This window comes from Balaenoptera physalus (assembly GCF_965194825.1).
Source record: "Balaenoptera physalus genome assembly, chromosome: 15".
In the NCBI taxonomy this organism is placed as follows: domain Eukaryota; kingdom Metazoa; phylum Chordata; class Mammalia; order Artiodactyla; family Balaenopteridae; genus Balaenoptera; species Balaenoptera physalus.
In genome coordinates, this window is record NC_138894.1 from 73,118,891 (window position 1) to 73,146,634 (window position 27,744).

Sequence of the window (27,744 nt, forward strand, 5' to 3'; positions counted from 1 at the left end):
ATGGCCACACAGGTAAGAGGTGGCAAACCCAGCCACCTGCTGGGTTTTCTAATTCCAAATCTGGCACACCATGAACACTGTACAATGCCTGTTACACAAAAGAAGTATAGTTCTTCCCAAGATAAATCAGGCAGGGCTGATTCTTAGTCTTGTTCTTTTGTTCCGACTGTCAAGAGGATGGAATTGATCATTTTTTCCATCTGATGCCTTTTAATCATGTAGACAGAGCCATTGTGCAAGGAGCCTAGGTTTCTATTCCAATTTTACCTGAGACAACTCAGTGGGTTGTGGTAAGATGCCAGAGCTCTCTGGAAATCAGTCATCCTGTAGGAGGATTCTACAGGTCCACTGTAGCTGTGAGCGGGGACATGCTTCTTATTTCTTTTGTTTCCTTTTCAGAGCCCTGACTCTACCCTTATTGGTGAGTCAAGAGCCAAGTGTATGTGTCCAGCATGGTACTGTGTCTGCACATAGTAGGTTCTCAGTAAACATCTGAAGGAACTGACCATCAGGGCAGGGACCTGAGGCATGAAAGAGACCCAGTGTCTCACCCGGTGATGGTGCTCCATGTTCACCAGCCAGTTAACATTGTAAGGCCTCCTGGGGGTCATGAGTACCAGGGATCCCCCTCCCCACCATAAAGCTCTCTCTTGCCCTCAGCATCTACAGAGAAGGCAAGCATAGCCAACATGGGAAAAGTGAAGATTGAAGCTCTGACTACTGATTTGCTGAGGACAAATGAATCCCGACCTGAAGAACATGATTAATGAGTCCAACTCCCTCTGGGGAGCCAAGGAAGCTCTCGGGCCAAGCAGCGTGTCTTTAGGCTGCACACGCTAATACCTGTGTCCTGGTTAGTGTGTTCATTTACCGGTCTGCTCCAACATTGCTCACTTACAACAGTTAAAGTGTATTTCCACATATGACCGAGACCCATGTGGCCCTTTGTAGAGAGCTGTGGCAATATGGGAATGAGACAATTTCTTCCACAGCTTGTAACAGAAGACACACAAGAACTTCCAACGGGCTGCATCTGGGTCTAGACTCTCCTGAAGGTGACTTAGGAATACTTCTTTAAAGATAAGGTATGTGTGTGTGTGGCCTCATCCTGAAGAAGCTATTAATCACTTTACAAGTGTTCTTCTCTTCATAAAACGCATCAACAAGTCCTTTAAAAGGCAACGTCTTAGTGTGTTCAAAGGCAATCCAGCTCCCCCAAACTTGGTTAACACACAAGATTTCCCAAACACGGCTAGTGAACAAAATGACGTCAATCTGTGCTACAGATTCTCCCCTTTTCTGTTCCCTATTCAGCCGTTACCATCAGGGCCTGTAGCCCCCGACTTACTAAGTCCCTACTGTGTGTGAAATTCCCAAGAGAGCCTCCTAAACTAGATGACAGCCAAGATTCTCCTTCTCCCAGAAAATCTTGGGAACTGCTGATGTAGTGAGTCTGTCACACACCTGACCTTGAGGGAAGCGTGCACATGCAAAGATGGAGGGATTAGGGCCTGCTGTGGAGCAGAGACGGCCCCCCACTCCCCCTGCCCCCCCAAGCCTGCATCTCAGCATGGAAGCCAAAGAGGCCGCTAGACTGGGGGTTGGGGGTAGGAAGGAAGAGTAGGGGGAGAATAAGGAGAATGAGAAATCTCTAGGAAAAATTAGAACACCCCCTAAGAGAGGTGCTTCCATTTTTCACAGATGCCCAAGAAAAGGCATTCTTGATACAAGTGCTACTTCTCAATATCTACATGGGGTTCTCCAGGACTCTCACTTAACATGAGCTGCAAGAAGGAATGAGAAATACAGTGGGCAGAATCTGTATGCCTGATTTTCTGGAACAGCCCTGATTTCACATATGTTCTATATTTATGTCCCCAGAAGTCCAGTTTGGGGATATGGGAAACTGTGGTCCTTGTAGCTCCAGGAGCTTCTTTGTTCTCACTCAGAAGGACATTTCTGTTTGTTCCTACAGGAGCTGCACGGCAATCCCCACTTCTATTCTGCCAAGGCCAAAAGGCTGGATCTGTGCCAGGGACTGTTAGGTAAGTCTGCACAGCCCCTGAGACGCACAGCTGGCACTACCCAGCCCAACCCAGACAAGGCAGAGCTGGGTGGGGAGGAGGGGGATTGAGAGAGCCCAACGGGGGAAATGGCCACCCTGAACTCTACCTTGACATGTTGTCCTTTGATGAGAAAATGATCACAACTTGTCCCCTGAGGATGTGTGGGAATGCCACACCTTGCCTAACGATCATCCTTGTTACCAGTTTACAGGTCTAAGTTTCATCTTTGGAAAATGTGCTCACTCTACCTTAGTCCCTGTAATGAGTTCTTCTTGGCACACCAGTCACTAGATACCCCAGAATCCAAGCAGATCTATCCTCAACCCAACTTTGTTTTTAGAGGAATAGAAAAACCCTTGGCCATGAGGGAAGGCACACGTGTAGTGATACCCATTTCACAGACAGAGAAATGGAGTCCAGAAGGGTTGAGGCTTTCTCAGAAGAATATAAATCAGTTACAGAAGCAGGCCTTAGAAAACTTTGGTTGTGTTTAGGCCCAAGTTCCTGACGTTGGGGCAAGGGGAAGCTAAAAGCTGGTCCAGGAATATGGTTCAGTTCTTGGTGTCAAGTCTGGATTCCAGACAATGTTCCCCACCCTCTATTCTGCTCACTCACCATCTTCCTCCCCGGTATAGAATTCCCTTCTCCTAAACTAGGCTGCAAGCCCAGAGAGGATAGCAGTTGGCGCCAGACATTTCTTGCATGCAGTGAGCCCTCAGTAGATTCATGTGGACACTTGTAGCATGTGCAGGCCTGTACAGTACACCCATGCAGACACTGCGGTCTGTGCACGCACGTCCAGCAGATTCATGTGGAGACTGTGTGCTATCTGGCTTAGGCGACTGCTGGCTCTTGGCGGCTTTGCAAGCTCTGACTTTGCACCAGGACATCCTGAGTCGTGTCATTCCCCTGAATCAGAGTTTCACTGAGAAGTATGCTGGCATCTTCCGGTTCTGGGTGAGTGTCCTCCTGGTGCCCCAGCCTGGAAAGAGGGTTCTGGAAGAGTCATGTCTTTGCTCCCTGGGCTGACTAACCTCCATGGCAGTCTTCACTCACCGGCGGGCACTCTCTCCTTCCAGTTCTGGCACTTTGGGCAGTGGGTTCCAGTGGTGGTAGATGACCGACTGCCTGTGAATGAGGCTGGCCAGCTGGTCTTTGTCTCTTCTACCTACAAGAACTTGTTCTGGGGAGCTCTTCTGGAAAAGGCCTATGCTAAGTAAGACAACCCCTTTCCTTCCCAGCCCTTCCCACGTCCTCTGCCTCTGTCTCCCTCTCATCAATGTTGAGGGAGGACAAGACGAAGAAGCAGTGAAGTTTCTCACGTGAGACATGAGGCGCGTCTCAGCAAACGTAGAGGTCACGCTATCGGAACACGCTTTCAAGAGTCTGACCTTTCCCTGATGGATGGAGTCCTTTAATAGGGTTAGAAACTCTGAGTATATATTTTCTTTTTTTGCCCCTAGGATGCAAGGAAGGAATAGCAGACACATGACTGGGGAATAACCAAGTGGGGGATTCTCTAGACTTGTTTGGACCATCCCAGGCTACAGCATAGACACCCTTCCCTTATCCCATGCTTATGCCTTCCCTGGGCAGGCTCTCTGGCTCCTATGAAGACTTGCAGCGTAAACAGGTATCTGAAGCCCTTGTGGACTTCACTGGAGGGCTGACAATGACCATCAACCTGGCAGAAGCACCCGGCAACCTCTGGGACATCCTAACCCGAGCCACCTACAGCAGAACCCGGATTGGCTGTCAGACCCACTCAGGGGTGAGGCTGGGCTGCGCCCTGGCAGGATGGCCTCCCCCCTGCTCCCATCCCCTTTGTCAACCAGCTGCTGCTCTCACCTCGTGTGGGCCCCCGGACTCCACCAGCTCCCGCACCCAGAGTCCTGACGTTCAAACTAGAATAGCAGAGCTGAGCCCCCAGGGCAGGGGAGAACTCCATAGAATACAGATTGTGTTCAGAGAAGGGAGCTAACAATTCCTGAGTGTCAACCACATGCAAGGCCATTTACCAGCACCACTAGCTGTCGCCGTCTAATTTCATAACAAACAAGAACCCGGAAGTGGAGTAGGAAGCCCTCAGTTCAGCCCTGCCTCTGCTAACGACCGTCGCAGTCACCTCACATGACTTAGCAGCTCTGAGTCTGTGTTTCCCTCGGGATAGTGGGGAGCTAATCACTGCAGAGTGGCACCCTGACTTCTTGAAAGGCTCAAATGAGACTGCAGGTGCTGAAGAGCTTTGAAAACTGTAAGGAAACGCAGCATGGGTCTCTCCCACCCCCTCCCCATAAACCCTGGCTCCAGCCAATAAATCCCCCCAACTCCCAAGTTAGCTGTACACAGCAGAGTGCTGACAGGAGCTCTCTGTCTCTGCAGAAGGAGAGAGTGCTGAAGAATGGGCTGGTGCATGGTCATGCCTATACTCTCCCAGGGATCAGGAAGGTGGTGGAACCCAGCCCCTCTGTCTCCCTTCAACCTCTCCCTTCTCTCCCGGGCCTTCTCGCCGAGGCCTTGCCTCATCTTGGTGAACATTGGTGTCTGTGCCCAGTCTAGGGGGTGAGTTTTTCTGGTAGGCCTGCCAAAGCAGGTAGTAGGCTCCCCGGACCTCCGTGCCGCTTCTTTGGGGTGAAGTGGTGGGTCCAGCCTTTGCCACCTCCATCGCACCATCCCAGCCTCTCTTGACAGTCCCAGCCAATCAGCCGTCTAGCCCTGCTGTGCCTCACAACCTTTCTTTGAACTTCACTTCGCTCTAGGCTGCCATTGATAGCTTTTCTATCTGGGTTTTCCCTCCAAATTCCTGCTTCTTTCCCACATTCTCTTTGTCCCACAATCTCCCAGTTTCCTTCTGATGCTATCCATCTTTTGAGCTCTACTAAACATTGAGAGAAAGATGAACCAGACCGGGACCCTGCCTACAAGGAGCTTACAGTCAAGTATGGAGGCAAACCATATTTGAAATGGATAGGGAAGCAAAGTAGAAACTGAAAGAAGAAAGCAATGGTGAAAGGCTTGAGGGATTTAGAGGTAGGAGAGAAGACATTTACCTGCTTGGGTTGGAGGGAAATCAGAAAAGACTTTATAGAGGAGGTGACATGGAGTTGGCCCCTGAAAGATGGGTAGATTTGTGTGAGGGGAGAAGGGCCTTCCTGGTAGAGGGAGGGCAGGAGCAAAGCACAGAGATAAGGAATCAGCAGGTTGAATCTTAAAGAACCTCTGCTATCCTCTAGAGAGTGTGACTTCCCCAAAGTCCTCCAATTCCCTTTAACTCTGTTTCAGATTTTTTCAACTCCATTTGCACCTGACTTCTTCTTTCTCTTAGATCTCCATCAGTCATGTTTGTGTGTGTCAAGAACTTTTAATTTCATATTTAGATAACAAAATTTATATTTAAAAATATTTACGTTTATAATTTTATATTTATTTAACAAATGTATTTAACAAAATGTAGCACTTAATATGTGATAAATACTGTCCTAACTGCTTTACCAATGTTAACTCAATCCTCACAACAGTCCTATGAGTAGGTGTATTAGTGTCCTAGGGCTGCCATAACAAATTGCCACAAGAGAAATTTATTTTTCACGGTGTTTTTTAAAGCCAGAAGTCTGAAATCAATGTGTCCTTAATACCGTACTCACTCCAATGGCTGTAGGGGAGAATCCTTCGTGCCTATTCCGGCTTAGGGTGGCTCCCAGCATTCCTCAGCTTGGAATGCATAGCTCCGGTCTTTGCCTACATCTTCACACGCCCTTCTCCTCTGTGTCTTTCCCCTTCTCTTCTTTTGTAAGGACATTTGTCATTGGATTTAGGACCCACCCTAATCCAGGGTGATTTTGTCCCAAGATCCTTAACTTAATTACACCTGCAAAGACCCTTTTTACAAATAGGATCACATTGACAGATTCTAGGTAAACATATCTTTGGAGGAGGGTACCCATTCAACTCACTGCAGTAGATGTGACTATTGGCTTCATTTTACAGATCAGGAAAAGGACACAGAGAGGTTAAGTAACTTGCCTTAGGTCTCACAGCTAGTGAGCAGCAGAGCCATTTTCTCCTCTTACCAACTCCCAGGGCCTTTGATCGTTCATTTCAAGGTCTCATCTGCAGGCATGAATCTCACCCAGATATCTGCAACATTTGCTATTGGCACTCAGCCCAGCCACCTGGACTGGTTCTCTTTTTATACAGGTGACCTCCAAACGTGGACCTGCGTACCTAATCAAGCTGCGGAAACCCTGGGGAAGAGTGGAATGGAAAGGAGACTGGAGTGACAGGTGAACTTCTGAGACTGGCGGGGAGGGGTGAGGACCGGGTAGGTGAAGGCTGCAAAGGAGGCTGCCTTTGGCACACAAATTCAAATGCGTGCTTTTGACATTTTCACATCTGCATCATCACTTAATCATTTTTACAGATGAAAAAATGAAGGCTCAGAAAAATAAGTGGAATATTACTCCTGATAGAATGTATTATACTCTATTTATTATAATTAATAAAGAGAATTGTCAGAGGGACTGAGTCTATGTGGGAAAATGGCATCCAAAGATTTATATAAATTTTTTTTTTTTGGCTACGTTGGGTCTTCGTTGCTGCGTGCGGGCTTTCTCTAGTTGCAGCGAGTGGAGGCTACTCTCCGTTGCAGTGCTTGGGCTTCTCATTGCGGTGGATTCTCTTGTTGCGAAGCACAGGCTCTAGGCGCGCAGGCTTCCGTAGTTGTGGCATGTGGGCTCTAGAGTGCAGGCTCAGTAGTTGTGGTGCACTGGCTTAGTGGGCATGTGGTATCTTCCCAGACCAGGGCTCGAACCCGCGTCCCCTGCATTGGCAGGCGGATTCTTAACCACTGCGCCACCAGGGAAGCCCGATTTATATAAATTTTAAAGTGTTGTAGAAATATAGCATCATAATGTTGTTGGTAGTGGTTTGTTTAGGAAAACAAGTGCTTGCCTTTGAGAAAAATGACGGGTTAAATTAACTTTGGTAGCTGTGTGATCTTAGGCAAACTTCTTAATTTCTTTGAGCCAGAGGTGTGATGAGGATTAAATAAAATGATGGGCTTTATTCCATGGTGTCTAATCTGCTGTTAGTCTCATCCAGAGTAGTTTTCATTTTAGATATTATATTTTTTAATACTAGAGATACCATCTGAGAATATCTTTCACTTTTCTCTTCATCATGTCCATAGTTCCCTTTACATCCTTGAGAACATGAAGCACATTTATAATGGGTGTTTTAATGTCCTTATCTGCTAATTCCATCATATCTCTCTTATTTCTAGGTCTGTTTTTACTTGTGGTCATGGATCACAGTTTCTTTCTTTTATTTTTTTAAACATCTTTATTGGAGTATAATTGCTTTACAATGGTGTGTTAGTTTCTGCTTTATAACAAAGTGAATCAGCTATACATATACATATATCCCCATATCTCCTCCCTCTTGCGTCTCCCTCCCACCCTCCCTATCCCACCCCTCTAGGTGGTCACAGAGCACTGAGCTGATCTCCCTGTGCTATGCGGCTGCTTCCCACTAGCTATCTATTTTACATTTGGTAGTGTATATATGTCCACGCCACTCTCTCACTTCGTCCCAGCTTACCCTTCCCCCTCCCCGTGTCCTCAAGTCCATTCTCTACATCTGCGTCTTTATTCCTGTCCTGCCCCTAAGTTCTTCAGAACATTTTTTTTTCTTTTAGATTCTGTATATATGTGTTAGCATACGGTATTTATTTTTCTCTTTCTGACTTACTTCACTCTCTAGGTCCATCCACCTCACTACAAATAACTCAATTTCATTTCTTTTTATGGCTGAGTAATATTCCATTGTATATGTGCCACATCTTCTTTATCCATTCATCTGTCGATGGACACTTAGGTTGCTTCCGTGTCCTGGCTATTGTAAATAGTGCTGCATGAACATTGCGGTACATGACTCTTTTTGAATTATGGTTTTCTCAGGGTATATGCCCAGTAGTGGGATTGCTGGGTCGTATGGTAATTCTATTTTTAGTTTTTTAAGGAACCTCCATACTGTTCTCCATAGTGGCTGTATCAATTTACATTCCCACCAACAGTGCAAGAGGGTTCCCTTTTCTCCACACCCTCTCCAGCATTTATTGTTTCTAGATTTTTTGATGATGGCCATTCTGACTGGTGTGAGGTGATACCTCATTGTAGTTTTGATTTGCATTTCTCTAATGATTAATGATGTTGAGCATCCTTTCATGTATTTGTTGCCCATCTGTATATCTTAGTTGGAGAAATGTCTATTTAGGTCTTCTGCCCATTTTTGGATTGGGTTGTTTGTTTTTTTGATATTGATTTGATGGATCACATTTTCTGCTTCTTCATATACATAGTAATTTTTTATTAGATACTGGACATTGTAAATTTAGTTGCTTAGGGATTATTTTGATACTTTGACGTTTTCTTTTAGGACAGATCTAGGAAAACTTTTAGTTGGGGCCTAACTTGACCCCACTACTAAGGTGTAGACCCTTCGAGTTCTCTATTAAAGACCCCATGTATACTGTAAGGTCTTTTGACTCTGGCTGGTGGGAACTCAAATGATTTCCAGCCTGGTGTCAGCTCTGGAAATTGTTCTGTGTATAGTCCAGTCTTGTGGGATTTCATTTTACGTATGCACAGATTTTATTTTAGCCAAAGACTCAAGGGAACGCCTATGAAGTTCTTTGGAGGTCCTTGTTTAAGTAGCCCCCTCCTCTTGGGCACTTTCCCCAGCAAATTCTAGCTGTCTTGTCTCCCTGAGCTTCAGACTCTGTCTCTTCCACTCAGCAAGACTGCTAGGCTCTTTTGGGGTCCACTTCCCTGCATCACTGTCCGGGGAATTAGTTTCAGGCAGGAGTCTAGGCAATGTTAGGGCTCACTTTATTTGTCTCCTTCCTCTTGGGGTCACAATTCTGTGCTGCCTGCTGTCTAATGTCCAAGAGCAGTTGTTTCTTGTATTTTGTCCCATTTTTAGTTGTTTATAGTGGGGAAGTGGTACATGAAAGCCTTACTCCTTCGTGGCCAGAAACAGAAGTCCAAAATGATGGGCTGTGGGAAAAAAACCAATAGCAACATAGGTTCCAATGCTAGTTCTGACATTTAATAACTTTGTGACTTCAAGCATGTGACCTAATCTCTTTTAACCTCAGTTTCCTAATCTCTAAAATGGCAGTAAAAATCCCTACTTTGTAAAGTTGCTGTTAGCCTTAAATGAAATAAAATATGTCAAGAGCCTAGCCCAGAACTTGGCTCAGAGTGAGTGATGAATTAATGTCACACGTTGCTTTCATAATAGAGGATGTGAGATGTAATTGTCTGCAAGCAGTATGAAGATGAGAATAAATAGCAACACTATAGAGCATTTACTGAAGAATTTCTTGCATGTCCCTCTCAATCCTTTCCTTCCCCATGAAAACATTTCTGATTTCAGCTCAAGTGTGTGGGAGCTACTGAGCCCCAAGGAGAAGCTTCTGCTGCTGAGGAAAGATGATGATGGAGAATTCTGGTATTTGACTCAGAGGCTTGGGGCACGTGCCCTGGCTTACATTAGGACATCCATCCAGCAAACGTTTACAGGGTGCCTCATGTATGCCAGGCATCTCTTATACAGAGATCGAGAAGACCCTTTAGGGGCTCATGAGAGCAGAGACCCCTGGCATGGAACTCAGCAGGTGCTCAAAGCAGAGGGTGGGTGTGGCCACTGCCTCCTCTCTGACTTCTGTTTCTTGCCAACTATAAGCCACCGCACCTGTGCCCTCCAGAGCAAAGTAGTACTACTCCCACCCACCCCAAAGCCTCTCACCCCTTTTTATGAAAGGCCACCAGACACCCTGAGCTGACGCTGCTTCTGGGTGTCTGACCTGAGACCCACCTGCTCCCCGTTCCTTCCACTTTTCACCCTTACTATTAACTCCCAAGCTGTCCCTCTTCTCCCTGTATCCATCCTTTTCAGACTGCTGTGGCCCTTTCGCTCTTGAAGTAGGTGGTCATTGAACTCAAGAGTCCTGCAAATACTGTTATTTCCCTTTACAGATAGTAAACTGAGCTGGTTCAGACAACACGCCTCGGGGCACAACGTTAGCCAATAGGGGTGAAGATTATTAATCAATTGATGATGAGGAACTGATTTGTGCAATTCTTATTGAACATGTATAAATCAATTGACTAGCTATGAATGCCCCAATTCCACTTTATCACCACCAGCAGCGGCCCAGGAGCATTGCCCTCAGGCAGCCATTGTTGGACGCTGCTTCCAGCCACGGGGTGGGGTTTCTTGGTAGCACCACATGCCCGAGATGGACCCTCACACTGGTCCATCCAGCCCCAGTCTCATGGGTCCAAAGCCAGCTCAGCTCTGCGTGGGGGTGTGGAGGATGGGGCCCTGGGTCCAGCAGAGGGCTGGGATGCCCGTTACTTAGTTGCAGCCTCCCTTCTGGTCCTGATGACTGGATGTCATCTCCTTCATCCTCTACACAGGATGGCACTGCAGGACTTTAAAGCACATTTCATGCTTCTGGTCATCTGTAAATTGAGCCCAGGCCTGCTGAGTCAGGATATGGGCCAGAAGTGGTCGTACACCATGCTGGAGGGGAGATGGGAGAAAGGGACCATGGCTGGTGGCCCGACAAAGTCACCCCAAGGTGAGCCTGTGCGCAGGAGCCAGGGGCTCTTGGGTCTAAAGTGGCAGCTTCTCCAGGCAAAGGTGGGGCTGCAGACAGAGCCGCTGCCCAGGGCCCCTGGCTGAAGGTGAGGGGGCTTTGCTGGCCAAGCTGCGTGCTCTGGCCCCGGGCTATGTGAACCAGGAAGATGGGACACCTTTGTCCTAATTTGCACCAGGGCATAGAATTCTCAGTCAGGCTGCCTACCTCTTGGGGGTGTATCTTTCCAGAGGGTTCCCTTTCCTAATAGGCACCAGGAGGCCACAGGGGCACAGGCATAGGAGAAGGTTGGGTTACATCTTTCTGTGGTTTTAGGATAAGGTCACTGATATGCTGAAGTAACCACCCCATAACAGGCAGGATTGAAATAGTATTTATATCGTATGTATCGGGCCCTCCTTACCTAGAGTTTGGGAGAGAAACAAAATCAAGGATTCCCAGGTCATCAGGTATAGGAGATGAAGGTGTATACCTTCTCCAAGTGGAGAGGTTTGGGGACTGTGTCCCTTTCTCCACAATGGGCCATCTCTTGGGTAGGAAAGATTTGAAGGGGGTAAGATCTCAACGGGGCCCGGGTGGCCCTGGCTCTGGCTTCATCTCCCCAACAGGGTCCCCCCAAAGGCTGAAGCTGCACATAAGCTAAGGTCCCCGTTAAAATCCTGCTACCCTGGGACCACAGGCACGTTCTCTTCAGTTAGTTAACAGTCACTGGCCCAGGCAGTGAACGTCTCCAGGACACAAAGCCTGTGCCAGGCAGCGTGCTGGGCAAAAGCTACAGTGGAGAGTAACTCTCAGGTCTGTGTGTCCATAGAAGAACCCGGGATGGAAGAGGTGGGAGGGAGGGGGACAGAGCTGTGGTGAAAGAGACCCCAGCTCTGTCTGGGAAGACCTTGGGTGGGAATCCCGGGGCATCACGCTGGGTCTGTGCTCCTCTCTGTGGTTTGGCAAGCAGGATGCTAGGGGAGCCTGTCTCACCTTGGCTATGTTCTGCCCCAGACACATTTTGGAAGAACCCACAGTTCCTGCTGTCGGTCTGGAGGCCCCAGGAGGGCAGGAGGTTCCAGATGCCCTGCAGCATGCTGGTGTCCCTCCTCCAGAAGCCCAGGCACAGGCACTGCAACAAGAAGCCTCACCTTGCCATTGGCTTCTACCTCTTCAGGGTAGGTGGGCCTCTTGTGGAGTCTTATCCTTTCTTCCTCTTTCCTGTCCTCTTTACCATCCATCTCTGTCTACCTACATCCCTCTCTGTCTACCGTGGGTACAAATCCTTGGGAATATATGATCTAGAACGAGCCACCTTCTTGCATTTGAACATCAGTTTCTACATCTGTAAAATGGGGACAATGATATTTATGCAAAAGGTGGAGTAAAGGAAGATCGTGTAGCAGTGCTTATCATTGTGCCTGGCACACAGTTGGTACAGTTAATTCTGGTTCCCTTTGTCCCTCTCCAAAAGCTGAGCTTACCTTGCCTCACCCTTTTCTAGAATTTCTGATGATGGATTAGAATGTCACTGACGGGAACAGCAAGTCTTATGGGAGGGAAAGTGGCCTCTGGGTAGAGTCTTCTTGTATACCAGCCTCCATTAGAATTCATGCCTGTGAAAGAGCTGGATTCACTGCCTAATGAGGCCTCTCTTTTTTGTTTTTCAGATGAGCAAGGTGAGTTGCACACTTGCCAGGCTGGCCCTGGTAGGGAGTGATGTCCCGGGTTCACTGAGACTGCAGCAGCCTTATGTAAGGAGCCGTGGGAAGGTCTGGCAACAATGCCAACTGCCTCTGTGTGTGCAAGTAAAGAGCATCTGCTGTTCTTTTTTTATCCAAGGGTCCCCCAAAGTCCTTATACCTCCACAGACAGGTCTGAGCCTGATGCAGAACCAATAAATTTTAGAATCGATTAAATCCCTACATAAATACTTAGGGCTAATATTGAAGACTGTCAGAGCATAGGAAGAATGATAAATCACAATCTTGCCTGAGTTATGAAGCCCATAATAAAATAGATCTATAACAGATGGGACATCAGGAGCCCATGCAGCCCACCTACTAGGGGACAAGGGACAAAGGCTGGGAAAACAAAACAGAAACACAGGCAGGGGACAAGAGCAGCTCTGTGTTTCAGCTGCAGTGGCAGCCTACAGGGATCAGTTGAGAAGGCCTGAGCTATCCCAGCCTCTGAACGGTGGCAGCTATTCTTTGTTTCCCAAAGAAAACAGGAGTGAAAAACTTAATTTTCTCAGATTGGACTGAATCGAGTAAAAGGGTTTTTGTAAAGAAACCATTTCGCATTGGGTGTCTTGGGTCGGTTTGGGTTTTTTGTTTTCCTCACGAGGGAATACTGAGTGCTCCCAAAGTTGCCTATTAATTTAAAAAGAAAAAGTTATTTAGTTGGGGAGTGGTGGTGGGATGAATTGGGAGATTGGGACTGACATATATACACTAATATGTATAAAACAGATAACTAATAAGAACCTGCTATATAAAAAAAATAATAAAATTCAAAAAAAAAAAAGTCTAGGAAATAGTATAAATGATGCCAGATCTCAAGATAGACATTGGTAAATCTAGACAAATCTAAAATGCCATGAATTTCTATTAAATTCTACTATTTCATTAAAAAAAAAAGCTATTTATATCAAGTCTACTCCTAAATAGAATTGGGTCAACCTACAGTAAAAAGTATAAACAGAACAAAACTATGAACCACTTACAGAATTCAAAAGGTGAGAAAAAAGTTAGAAATAGATGAGGGATAGGGAAGCAGTTAATTCTACCAGGAACACTAAACCTAGAACAGCTACTACAGCTGATTATAAAATTTAGTTCTGAGATTCCTGGCAGCCAGGGCAAAGACAGCAAAGGGCTGATCTTCTAGTTCTCATTGTCTCAATAAAGAAAGCATGCATCACCAAGAGATGCATTTTGTTTCCCCAGCCCTAAGTGGAATCTGGGAAATGTCTTTACGTGGTGGGTAGTGTCTTTATCAGCAACTGTGTGCATCCCCCTTATGTATCTCCCCTCCCTCCATAGTCCTGCATGAGAGCCAAGGGAAGAGGAAGCAAGAGAGAAAAATAGGGCAAAAGGGGGATATAAAAGAGGGAGGGAGAGAGAGAGAGTAAAAATATGAGATAAAACAAAACACAAACCAGACCTCTGATTTGGGTCTTCTGAGCTTTGGCCAGTACTCTTTCCCCTTTATGAGGCTGCTTTCACTGAGATGACATGGAATCTCCAGTTGATCTGTATGGAGGGAGATGGCTGGTGGTCCGTCTGTACCTATGAGCATAATCATGTCATAATCAACCTTGAAATTGTAGCACATACATGGAGGCAGCATCAGGAAGTATCAAGAACGTGGACATTGGAGCTCAGCTGCCCTGAATTCCAATCCTGGCTGAGACTCTTACCCGCTAGGTGACTTTGTGCAGATGGCCTAACTTGTCTGAACTTCAGACCCCCAACTGTAAAGTGGAAAGTGCAGACACAGTGACATTCCTCACCTCATTTTGTGTATGATATTGTTTTTAACACAAAGTCAAATCAGTCGACATATTTATTCAACCTCATGTAGGGTTCCAGCAAAGGTGCCCACTATGGACGTGTTCTGGTGTTTTCTCTCCACTCCTCATCCCTTTATCTCATCCTCCATTGGGGCAGGTGGGATTTGGCAAATCAGAGGCCATCTTAGTCCTGGCTCCTGGCCAAGGGGCCCAGGCCTGGCCACAAGCCCTGGGTGATCAGCTCAACTGCTGCCCTCTGTCCTCTACCCACAGAGCTATGATGACCAGAGGAGACTGCCTCCCAAGTTCTTCTGGAAAAATGCTCCCCTGAATTGGCCTGAGACGTTTCTCAGAGAGAAGGAAGTGAGTCGGGAGCTGTGGCTGGAGCCTGGGACATACGTCATTGTGCCCTACACATCTGAGTCCCGCCAGGAGTCTGAGTTCGTCCTCAGAGTCGTCTGCAGGAAGCATGTCTTTTAGTAAGGTCCAGGCCTCTCCCGGAGGTTGGGGTCCACTCGGGCCAGGGGAGCGGGGCAGGGCGAGGCGAAAATGGTGGAGGACGGGGGTCTCTGTGACCAACACAGGGGACGGGGTGAGCAGGAGAGCAGGCGCAGACATCCCTCACTTCTTCCTCCCCGCTCTCCTTCTAACAAAGGAACACTCTGCTGGACGTAGAGAGAAAAAGCTAGAACAGGTCTGGCCCCTGCCCTCCAGGAGCTCAAAATCTGGAAAGGACATGGACGTATGAACAGTTATTTATGTTACGCTGTGTCTGGGGCAAGCGTTTATCTGCCCAGGGTGTTTGGAGAGCACCAAGGAGAAGCATCTGAGCCAACCTTCCATGGTCCTGGGGGAAGCAGGGGTGGCTTCAAGGAGGTGGTGATTCCTAAGAGATGCACAGGGTTTGTTCAGTTGAGGGGGGCTGTCATCAACCATCAGGCTCAGATGAATCAATATACACTCATCCCAGCCAAACTTATTACAGGCCTACCTCGGCGATATGGCAGGTTTAGTTCCAGACCACTGCAATAGAGCAAATACTGCGTTAAAGAGAGTCACAGGATTTTTTTGGTTTTCCAGGGCATATAAAAATTATGTTTACACTGTATTGTAGGCTATTAAGTGTGCAATAGCATTATGTCTTAAAAAAACAATGCGCATACCTTAATTAAAAAATACTCGGGAATTCCCTGGCTGTCCAGTGGTTAGGACTCTGCGCTTCCCCTGCAGGGGGCACAGGTTGGATCCCTGGTCGGGGAGCTAAGATCCTGCATGCCGAGTTGTGCGGCCAAAAAAAAAAAAAAACTTGACTGCTAAAAAATGCTAACCATTGTCTGAGCCTTCAGTGAGGTAGAATCTTTTTGCAATGGTAACATCACTGATCAAAGATCACAGTAACAAATATAATAATGAAAACGCTTGAAATATTCCAAGAATTACCAAAATGAGACAGGCAGTGAGCCAATGCTGTTGGAAAAATGGCACCCATAGACTTGCTCGATGCAGGGTTGCCAGAAACCTTCAATCTGTAAAAAAATGCACTAACGCGGAGCACAGTGAAATGAGGGAGGCCTGTATTTTGCCTATGATTGTTCTGACATGACAGCCCTTCAGTGCTTAGAACCCAGTTCTTTTTCCATCATATTTCGGGCATAGATAGTTTAACTTGGTCCCAGGCCTCACTGCCTTGTGAGACCACTGAGTCTGAACGTATGAGTAGGAGTAGTTAGGTGAAGGTGGGGGAAGGAAAGGGCACACGGGGTGGAGGGCTCCGCTTGAGCAAAGGCCATGGGGTGAGAACACAGGGCGTGTGGGGAGGTACAGCCGTGTGCTGAGCCCTGTGCCAGACTGCACGCTTCAAGGGCAAGTGGGGCATCAGCTAAGGAACTGGGAAGGTGAGTTCCCAGGGGTGGGAGAATATTGGTCAAAACGTTCCCAAAATGATCCCCAAGAAGTAATTTGGTCTTTTCTCCCCCCTCAGTGAAATTGGCCGCAATTCAAGTGTCGTCTTCTCTAAGGTGAGTTGTCAGGTGGAATTCCACATGATGGGGACCGTTTACAGAGCCGGGAAGGGGGACTTCTCCCCTCACATTCAGGGGTCGGGGGAAGAGGTCTGCAGATCCTGCAGGCCCTACTCTATGGCACACATAGTATGTTATCTATCGTGCCCTAGAAGTATGCAGGTTCTGCTGTTTTTGCACCAAAATAACTGCCCTTCTGGTCAGGTCCTTGGCATTGAAGGCCCAGAGCCCCAGATGCATGAGTCACACCTCCATGTTCTTCTGTTTCTCTCTACCTGGTGTTTCTTCTGCCCCTTTCACGGTTTGCTACTTCCCCAAAGCCAGTGACGATTGGAGAAACAGGGATGTGGGTGAGTGCTATGGTAAAACATTTAAACCAGCACTCAAGGTCAGACTCACAGATTTCAGAGGCCTGGGAGCCGTGAGCACATTAGTGAGTGCACGAGAGTCCATTTGTCCAGGGGAATGACCCAAGTCCTTCTGTGTGTCTGTTCCTATAGGAAACTGTAGACCAAAGTGAAGGGCAGGATGAATTCTTCACCAAACTCTTTGAAAAGGTAAGTTGAACCAAGGGAGGTAGCAAGGAGCAGGGGACACTGTGGAGCCTATAATTCCATGGAGGGTGGGTTTGCATCTGCCTGACCCTGTGTATAAATTGTGATTTAAGGCTTCCTAGTCTCCAAACTGCCACTTTCTATGAAAGCCCTCAAGGTTTTAGACAAATGAGTAGAGCTGTTGTTTCCAGCAGACTCCTGTAAAATGCATATCCGTTCTTGGAAGCTACATTGATTTGTTGTAGGAAAAACAACTTTAATTTTTAATCCCTGTGACGATGGAATATGGCAGAGGTGAGACTCAGTGTTGGGAGGAGTGGGTAGAACATGGCAATGGTGAGCCCTGGGGGGTCTGGGGGAGGGAAGCCCAGGGAGAAGACCCCGTGGGTGGGTTGGGGGCGGGGTGGGACTGGTAAGAGGCATTGGGGAGGAGGAGGGCTACCCACCTGGTCCCTTCCAGTTCTTTCCTTGGGCTGACCCAGGTTTGAGCACCAGCAAGAGGCCACCCGTCCCTAACCTGCAGGACACTAAGTACATTGAGGAACAGGGCAAGAAACCTGGGCCTGCCATCTGAGTGATGTCATCACAACTGGAAGAACATGAACCCCCTGTGTTAGTAACACTCCTGATTTCATTCCCAAGTTGCCTGCCCTCCCGTCTCCTCTCATCTTCACCACTGGTGTTTCGCTTAATGTCGTCAGAGAGGATACATCAGAATCTTATGTGTGTTGTTTATAAAAGTTTTCCTCCATACCAGGGGTTTCCAAACATTTTCTGCAGCAGTCCTTTTTATCAAATGGGATTTCACAGAGAAACCTAACATATATAAAACAGATAAATATGAACAGATAACTTATAGCCATTTTATAAGTTCAAATTTATGGTACTTATATTGCATTAATATGTTCTAAAGTTAAATGTTCATGTAAAGGGTTGCTTTTCTGAACTCTAAAATGGAAATCTGGACTCTTGGCTAAGGATAGTTTATTAATAATAAAACTGAAACCCAATTGCTGAACTTTCAAAGCATCTCTATAGAACCCAGTTTGAGAATCACCGCTATTAGTCTACCTCTTAAGAGTCCTGCCCTGCTGGGGGGCTCTGAACTTGGCACCCAGTTAAACTGTTGTAGAAATTCTTATGAAATTCCAGATTTAGTTGTATGTCTAGTCATGTTCCTTATGTGCAGGAAAACGGCATCACTTTTTCTGCCCAGAAATGGCATATGTGCCACCCTGAGCAGATGTGGGAGAGGCCTTTCCCAGCCCCCTTTAGCTGTGGGCCCTCTGCATCTAACGAGCCTTCAGCAATGATGATTTTCTTCTACCACTCTGCTTCTGCTCTAGCATCCAGAAATAAATGCAGTCCAACTGCAGAAGATCCTGAACCACATGCCCTGGTCAGGTGAGTATTTCAGAGTCATCCTGTAGGACTCAGGGGACACAACTTTTCTGAACTCTGGGTCTATTTCTCTGTCTCCTGGTGGGACACGTGAATGCCCACTGGTCACCCCAGGAGCTGTGTCTTATACCAGGGTGGGTCGTGTGGTCTGAGAAAGAGGTAGAGGAATTTATGCAGCTTAGAGAATTGTTCTTTTTTTTTTGCTTAGTTGAGTGTGTAAAGATAGATGGCAGTGAAAATGAAGATTTCTGCTAGTTTGCTAGTTTGAGAAGAATAGTTGAATATTTCTTTCTTGGCATATAAAGTCCATGTGGAAGAATGGCATTCATTTTCTCAACCCGGCAAATAAATATTAAGTATCGACTAGCTTACCAGGGAGCTCTCTGATGAGCTCATATTTAAATTGATTTACCCACAGAAATCTGATAGAAAGGAGCACATCACGTAGGAGAACTGCAGATGGGCGGTGTGGATGCCTTTGTATGAAGCTTGGGATAAATCATCAGGAAAGCTTAAAGCCCATATAAAAGTATTTCGTATGTATATTTTGAGTGAGAAAAACATGATTTTGAAAAAAGTAAATCAAACAATTAAAGGGTATTTGCTACCTGAAACATGTGATTGCTTCTCCTTTACATGAAGCCAAGATTTCAAACCCAAACACACTCAGAAACTGTATAATTTCCAGATGGTTTCCCAAAGCCAAACTCGGGTATCATAAAAGAGCCAGAAAGGGAGACTCTAGAAATTATACAATATGAGATGCGGCCCCTCCCTACCCCTCCTCAAAAAAAAAAAAATTGTAAAAGAGATGGCACATTAAAATTTTTAAGGCATTAATCACAAGTATGCAAAATGATTTTTGAAAGAATGGATGGACACATTGTTTTCATTTATTCCTATGAGAGGGTTTCTGGTTGATAGATCAGAGAGCTACTATAGCTTTTGGCAAAATAGTTGGTAAAGTCTCCCATAATAAATGATGAAATGTGGGTTGGAAAGTTGCAATATGATTCACAAGTTTTATCATCATCCCAAGAGTTATATAAATATGAACCCAGAGAGATAATTCTATGTTATGGGTCAGAGCCTATACGTTTTAGATATTTAGTTGAGAGTCTCTGTATTCTGCCCTTGGTCCCCTTACACTTCCTCAACTTTTATCAATGGCTTGGAAGAAGACATGGCATGCAGGCTTATCAGATCTGCAGATGGCACAGAACTGGGAGGAATAATTAATATAATAGCCAACAGAATTGAAATTCCGAATGCTCACCACAAGCTGTGCCCAAGCGAAAAAGATGAAATGTTGTCAGGGTGGTAATTAAAAACTGCCATTTTATAATATTTAAAAAATCAGTTGCACAAGTTCCTAACAGAAGAGACCTCATCTTTGTGGCAGTTAATTTGAAAGCTATCTGGTTAATTTAGTTCACCTTGAGCTTAACATGTGCTAATAGTTTCAAGTTGCTGCTAAATAAGCTAATCCAAATTCAGGCGGTTTTTAATGGAAGCATTTAGTGTGTGTTTTTGAAATTGTGTTCCAAGAAATGTTAGAAACCAAGAGGTTTTAGTAAGTGTTCCATGAAGTAAAATGGGTTAGATTCTATGGTCAATTGTGCCTAGGAAATTCTGCATTAAACAAAATTTCAACATTGGCTCCTGTACACCGATCACGTGCTAAGGTACATGGTGATGGAGACAGGGTCATAGATACAGAATATTTCAAATGTATTTGAACTCAAAACCCTTTCTCTGCAAAACATCTCCCTTGGAACCTAATTTGGGAAATGCCGACTGAAAATTTTGGAAGTGATAGACCCACTGTACTCTGCTTAATCCACCTGCAGCTGCAGGAGTGCATTCCAGTCTTGGTACCACATTTTAGGGAGACGCTGGTAAAGCATAGTGCGTAGAAGAGGGAGGTGGGGATTTAGAAACCATATCCTCTGGGGAACCGATGGAGAAAGGTTTAGATGTTTAGAATGGAGGGGAGGAGTCGAAGAGGGGACAAATACCTGTCTATGCTTTTCTGGAGGTAGAACTAGGACTAGTGAGTGAGTTTTACAGGAGCTTCCTTTGGAATTAACATGAGAAATTTCTCCTGACTTGGAGCTATGGATCCATGTGAAAAAGTGAGCTCCCAGAACCGACAGGCCATCTATCAGGACATCTGAGATTGTCTCCCAGTTTGGGTGGGAGCTTGAAAAAGGTGCCCTTTCAGACTGGGGAGCCTGTGACTCTATCGTCCTGTCTGCCCCCACCCCAGCCCTCCGATACACAGGGCCACGTTCGTCTGACCTACTGTGAAGCAAAACCAGAATGTTCTCTGCAGGGTTTTACTGTGTTACTAGGATGTAGGAATCCCCTCTAAGCCTTCTCTCTCTGTCTCCACTGTTCTCATTCTTCCTGCCCCAACGTAAATGGTGGTCATTGGACCCTATGGCCGGCCTAGACAGCACTGCCTCTTCCTGTTCAGAAAAGGGCCATGCAGTCCTGGGGCCACCCCCATGCAGACTCTTTCTGTTCCTTCACAGGTCTAAGGAGTGAACAGCCTCTCTTCAGCCTCGAGGCCTGCCAGGGGATCCTGGCCCTACTGGATGTATCTTTTTGGGTTTGTGGGAGGATGCATTCTGCTGTTTGAGAGCTTTGCCCTGGAGCCAGGCTGCCTGGGGTTGAATCCCAACCCTAGCGCTTACGAGGTCTGTGATCTCCGACTAGTCACTTAGCCTCACTGTGCCCCAGGTCCTCATGTGCAGCACAGAGATGGTATTAAAACCTATTCTGGGGCTTCCCTGGTGGCGCAGTGGTTAAGAATCCGCCTGCCAACGCAGGGGACACAGGTTCGATCCCTGGTCTGGGAAGATCCCACATGCCGTGGAGCAACTAAGCCCGTGCACCACAACTACTGAGCCCACGCGCCTAGAGCCCGTGCTCTGCAGCAAGAGAAGCCACTGCAATGAGAAGCCCGTGCACCGCAACGAAGAGTAGCTCCCGCTCACTGCAACTAGAGAAAGCCCGTGAGTGGCAACGAAGACCCAAAAAATCGCAGCCAAAATACAAAAACAAAAAACAAACCTTATTCTGTAAGATTGGTATGTGAATGCACATGAGGTAACCCATGTAAAGTGCTTAGGACAGAACTGTCATCGAAAAGTGATCGATATTGTTATTAATAACAATAAGCTTACTTCCTGATAGCGAGGAGGGGGCAGCTGCAGGGTGGCGGTTAGTAACGATTCTCCAGGTTACAAGAAGCTTTTACAAGAGCCTCAGGGTCCTGAGTTTTCCATTTGGTGATGGGGCAGCAGCTGCCCCCATTTACAGATCAGGAAACCAGAGCTTGGGGAGTTCCATGACATGCCGCGAAATCAGCTTTCCTCGTTCTTAACACTGTCATTTTTCTAGCAAACCGTCTGCCTTAAGTTATTCGGAGTTTAATTACCCACAGAGAGGCACGTAGAACGGATACTGTGAGAGGGGTTGCAAATATAAAGAATGTTGGCAGAGACTTTGCAGAGGCTGCGGGCAGTGTGGGATGGTGGTCAGGTATGCAGGCATTGGGGCAGGTCCCAGCCTTGTCACCAGCTGTGTGAACTTGGACAAGATCATGCTCTCTGAGCCCTCATTTCCTCATCCATAACAGGGAGGAGTTAGTACATACCCCACCTACTAGGTGAAAATGAAGTTCCATAGGTCAAGTGTATAGCTCAGCGCTAGGCCCGCCATCAGGGCTCAAAGAGAGGTGGTGTGTCATGGTGTTTCTGAGCCAGTCTCTCTGACGCGGGGGTACTTGGACGTGGTCTACAGGGCTAACCATTCACCTTTTAACTGTTCCTAAAATGACTAAATATAAGAGGCATCCTTAGTCACCCTGTGCCTGACTCCGTCCATGAGTTGGTTTTGACAACAATGAAAAAAAGAGTTACTATTTTTTATTTAAATTGCATCAGATTGGCCATGTCAGAATACCCTGCTTCACTAAATGGTAACTGTCATCATCACCATCATCAGACCATCCTCTCCTCCCAGTGCTGCTGTGTTCCAGCTCATTCTGTCCCTTCCTAGTAAGGGCCGGAGAGCCCTGGGCTGGACTGATCAGTCAAGGGAGGCCAGCTAGGGACAGCTAGCATTGAATGGGGTGTCCCAAAGTGCACATTGCTGTGTGGAGGGCCCATCACTGCCTCCAGAGGTGTGGACAAAACTCCCCTGGCGGCTTTGACCTTAACCCTGCTATCAGCTTAATGCGTCCGGCACCGTGAGTATCCAGGAATTCAGGGACCCGTGGAAGCAGTTGATGCTCTATCAGGTAAGAACGAGTGTTCACCATGTCTCCCACGGGATGGTGCAGAAATGGCAATTCTGCAAAACTATAAGGTACCTCTCTCCCTTTCAGCCCTTTCTACCCAACCACTCACCCAATCTTCCCTAATGTCCTTTTAGTGTTTCCTCCTTTCTCTCCCAAACTCAGAGAGCCTGTTGCAATAGTCTTCTGAATTTTTAAGGCGACATCTGATCGCATCGCTTCCTTACTAAAAATTTTTTGAGACTCCCCATGGCCTTCAGTCGGGTTCACACTCCTTAGCATGGCATTTACAGTCCTTCATAAATTGGCTCCCTCCTACTTTTCCAATCATTACTCACAACTCTCCTCCCGTCTCCTGAGTCATAAGGTTGGAAGCCCTTCAAAATTTGGATGGCGTGCTCAGATTAGACACGTTTACCTATCCCCAGACTCTCCATCCCCCGTAACAGAAAGACTGCCCCCTCTCACAAGCCTTAAGGAGAACTGGGAGAGGAGGTGGCATCCTGGCGGGACCCCCTGCCCTATTCTTGTCTAGGCAGCCGGGCCTACTGGTGGAGCTCACACTCAGCAGTCCTGCAGCCTTGACACTGGGGTGTGAGGGGCTCTCAGGTGGGGCTTGGAAACGCCTGGCTTCCTTAGCCTTTGGTGTGGGCTCTTTGCAGGAGGTTTTCCACAAGCAGGACACTAACCGCTCAGGATGCCTGAACTGGGCCCAGCTGTGGGCTGCCATGAGGGACACGGGTAGGCCCGGTGGGTGGGGAGCTGGTGCTGCAGGGCGCACACCAGGCAGGGGAAGGGGGTGGGGGGCGGGTGAGTGGTGCTGGGCAGGGCGTGTGGTGTCCTGCAGTCTTCTGATGAGCAGAGTTACTCCCCGAGTTCAGAGGCCCAGAGACCAGGATCCGTGAATAACTAAACCATTGATTATTATCACTATGATCACAGCTAACATTCATTGAGGGTTGGCACATGTATACTCACATTTAATCTTTGCCAACACCCTGTTATAATCCCCACTTCACAGAGGAAGAAATTGAAGCTCAGAGAAGTTAACTTGCCTGGGGCTTAAATCCAGGACCCCCAGACTCCAAGGCAGATGATCTTGACCACTAAGCAGATTGCCTCCTGCCTTCAAGGCCAGTAACCCACGCGATAAAAAGATCCTCATGCTGGTTGCCTAGGGGACAGGGATGGAGAATGGAGAGACAATAAAATTAATAGGCTAAATAATTGAACAATTCACAATGAACCATATAAAAGAAGATCTTAGGCTATTAGGATTCAGGTCCCGGAAGTGGAGGGACAATTTAAGGGGCCTCAGGTGGGAGGAGAGCTGGATATGAGGTTTCCGGCGCCCACGGTGGGAGCCCTTGTTGAATTCAGGAATCGTGCTCAGTGATGACGTCTGCCGGCTGATGCTTATCCGCTACGGTGGCCCTGACCTCCAGATGGACGTCGTCAGCTTTGTCCGCTTGATGCTGCGTGTGGAGAACATGGAGGGTGAGCTGGGGGGAAGGAGGGAGGGCCCGGGCTTCCTCTGCTCTCCACGTGGACTGCCCACCTGTCCCCAGTTCAAGCACGAGACAGGACTGTTGCCGGTGCGGGGAGCTCCGGGGAACGCTGGCTCTGTGCCTGTGAAACCCAGCTGTGTCTACCCGAACTAACTTATGCCCTGTCTGCTCTGGGGCAAAGGTGTGAGGCGGCTCGCTTAGAACAAGTGTGGCGCGTGTGATTGCACAGAGGCCGAGATTGGCTCCCTGGGTGAGGGCCCATATACGGGAGGAGCTAGTCCCCCTTGTTTCCAACACATGCACTCGCATTAGCTGCGTTCTTTTCTGCTGCATTTTCACAGACGTCTTCCAAAACTTGACCCAAGATGGCAAAGGGATATACCTCCAGAAGCCAGAGGTAAGACCTTCTCCACGGGGTCGGTTCACGTCATCTTAGGGAGCAGTGGCCGCTGCTGGTTCAGGGGCTTGTAAAGGAGAAGGGTTCTGAGTGCCCTTCATTCTGCTGAGCTCACGATGGGGCACTGTATTCATTGCACGTATTCATGGGTGCCTCACATATGACAGGGCAGCCACTGTGTGCCAGGCACGTGTGAAGGTACAAGTGTTCGTTGAATGAATGAGGTGACACGCTGAGGAGAAAACAGCTCTGCGTCTGACGCTGGTTGTCTTCCCTGATCATTCAAGCTGCACGGATGTACTGAGCACCTGCTATGGGCCAGATGTGGAGACACTGGAGTCTGGAGTTGAATCATCTGCCCTTTCTGTCTAAAACACATCCTCTGTTTGGGCTGCTTAGAAAGAGACTAATAAAAGCTGGGGTTTCTTCCTTGACCTCAGATGTTCAGTTTATGGAATAAGCTTCTAAGATATAGGGACCCTCAACGTGTATCTACCCTCAATCACTCCCACATTTGAGTGTGAAGGTGGGATGCAGGTGGAGGGGCAATGGTTAGAACTTCTGAGCCCATACCCAAGCACAGATCCCCAAGGACACCTGATCCCAAGCGATCCTTCCATAGAGACGTACTCAGCACTGAGAGAACAGGACAGCCATCACAGAGGCAACTGACACACGGCAGTGCACAGCTTGAGCAGTCTCCTAGAAAGCAACGTGCTATCATGGCAAGAGAGCTGGCCTGAGACCCAAGGTGAAGCCACAGCACCCCTCGTAACCACCTGTGGGACTGTCAGCAAATCACGCTACATCGCCGGGCCTCAACTTCCCTATGTGCGAAATGAGCTGGCTGGGTGAGGTAGTCTCTAACGTTCTCTCCAGCTCTGACCATCTCTGGCTCCTTGAGGAGATCCTCAAGGCCATCCGAGGAGGCCTACAGGGAGTGGCAGCCAACTTGCTGGAATTTCACTCTGGGGTTTTCTCTGACCCCACTGGCAACTTCACCATTATCATCTTCATCATCACCACATCAGCGTCACCATTTTTATGTAACTGGCCTGGGGAGTGGTTTCCCCAGAGGTTCCCCCCTATGTGAGTTAGAGGGACCGTTCATCACGCCCACATAAAGCTGTCAGACAAATGGGCCCATAAATGTAAACATGTAGACTATGCTCTACTGGATGTCTGCTACCCAGTGGTTCCACACACCTGCACACTGCTGTCACAAGCATGCCAAATTGAATTCATGGGGGAAAATTGCATTGAGAATTGAATATAGAATCAGCCTGCATCTTGGCTATCATCATTCACAGGCACCAAGGGAAGTCAAGGTTGATTATATTTCAGGTTGATTTATACTTACTATGGGATGGTGTGCTCCCTCTGGCTAAGCTATCCATTAATGTCCTGTCTCTGGCTTCCCAGGAGTGATGGGGGAGGAGGCCCCAAGCCCTGCGTCAGGCTCTAGGACCTGGTGACTGAGAAATGAAGCATCCTTAACTGAATGTCAGAGATGGGTCTGAATAGATCATAACTTTCTTCCCCATTATTCCAGTGGCTGACGATGACTCTGTATCCTGAGAAGGCTGGACGCTCATCGGCCCTCACTGAGGAATCTGCATATGGCCCAAGGGTGGCCTTTGGCTGAGACCAACCCGTGCTCAACCCACCTACAGTTCTTCAGGACTGTGTCTCCAGCCATCACCTTCTCATCTGGGAAGATTTCTTTTCTGCAGATCTCCCCTTTGGATGGGCAGCATACAAAGAGGGAAGCAGCGAGGTAGTAAAGATTGCCTTGGACTTGTCAAGACCAGCTCTCTTTCCCTGTGACCACGACCTTGTCACAAGCAGAAACATCGTCTAAGCAATCTGATTCCAGGGTCGGTGTGCTTTCCTTTATACAGTACTGCCTCCACAGGTGTCCAACTTAAACGACCTTAGACATGCCGCGTTCTCACATTTGGGGTAATAGTCTAGGTTTCAAGATCTGAAGAGGGAATGATATGTTTGTAGGCATCTGTACCGGCATCTATAAACTGGTAGAAGGATAGGCTAACTTTTAACGGTCTGGGGGTGGGGCGGGGGTACACTGAGCTTTTAAGAACACAGAGAATAACCGAACTGTCAGGGTCCAGGTGGGATGGGCTGGATCTGGCATCTGAGGTCACTGCGTGATCTTCTGCTGACAATATCTCCCGATGGTTGGATTTGGGGGGTGCCAGTGAATTTAAAACACCCGACTTCTTAAAGGGCTTCTGCATGTGATGGGTGTCAGTCTGTTTACCTGACCTATGGGCTATCAGATCTACTTCAAAGAAGAGTAACAAATCCACGCTGCATTGTAGAGTTAATCAGCGGATGGTCGGTATATCGGATTTTTTGTGCTACAGTGACCCCTCACTTTCCTGGCATCCCTACCAACCCAGAACCCAGGCAGAAAATCAGAACAATGGCCATTTCCCAAGGCCCATGCGTTTTACTCATAAGTTAGCAACCTAGAGCCATTCGTTAAAATTCTATTTATTATCAATTTACAAACTGTTCTAACAAACATGACTACCTGGTTTCCAGGTCCATAGCAGACTAAAGGAGGAGGCTGAATAGTGGGTAAAAGGGTGTCCATTGGTGGAACTAAAGGAAGTTTGACAGCCTGGTAGATGGGCAGTGCGGGAGGAAGGAGCACTTGAAAGGGGCACTTTTGAAGCATAAAAACCTTTATTTAGGGCTTCCCTGGTGGCGCAGTGGTTGAGAATCTGCCTGCCAATGCAGGGGACACGGGTTCGAGCCCTGGTCTGGGAAGATCCCACATGCCGTGGAGCAACTAGGCCCGTGAACCACAATTACTGAGCCTGCGCGTCTGGAGCCTGTGCTCCGCAACAAGAGAGGCCACGATAGTGAGAGGCCCGCGCACCGCGATGAAGAGTGGCCCCCGCTTGCCGCAACTAGAGAAAGCCCTCGCACAGAAACGAAGACCCAACACAGCCAAAAATAAATTAATTAATTAATTAAAAAAAAAAAAAAACCTTTATTTATTCCAAATGATAAAATGTGAAGTGGTTTACCGTAAAGGGCCATGTGCACTGATACATGAGGTATTACTGATTTTGTAAACAGTCATCATATAATTATAGTCTTTTAAAGATTTTTATGTCTATTTATTTATCATTATTTCTCTCTTTAGACCCTGCCGTTTTAAATATTTGGTTTAATTAAGTTATTATTGCTTTGCATGATGAAGGCCATTTTGCAGATTTTTGGGGTGATGGGAAGGTGGTACCATTATTCCGTTCATGACACTTGCATTACAATGTGATGGTTTTGCTTGGTGCA

At 47.3% G+C, this 27,744-nt stretch overlaps 1 protein-coding gene across 1 annotated transcript; it reads left to right on the plus strand.

The window, feature by feature from the left end:
- Positions 1-27,257, plus strand: CAPN14 (calpain 14; the record flags this gene model as incomplete). Its single annotated transcript, XM_082427082.1, has 20 exons — positions 1-12; positions 1,922-2,045; positions 2,905-3,023; positions 3,146-3,282; positions 3,663-3,837; positions 4,452-4,514; positions 6,264-6,349; positions 9,504-9,578; positions 10,550-10,713; positions 11,728-11,891; positions 14,504-14,709; positions 16,212-16,248; positions 16,752-16,808; positions 18,152-18,209; positions 20,744-20,808; positions 22,447-22,515; positions 23,175-23,253; positions 23,893-24,009; positions 24,362-24,417; positions 25,970-27,257. 20 exons carry the CDS (start codon positions 1-3, stop codon positions 26,060-26,062), a joined length of 1,956 nt encoding a protein of 651 aa, XP_082283208.1. The 3' UTR covers positions 26,063-27,257.
- Positions 27,258-27,744: the final 487 nt, after the last annotated feature.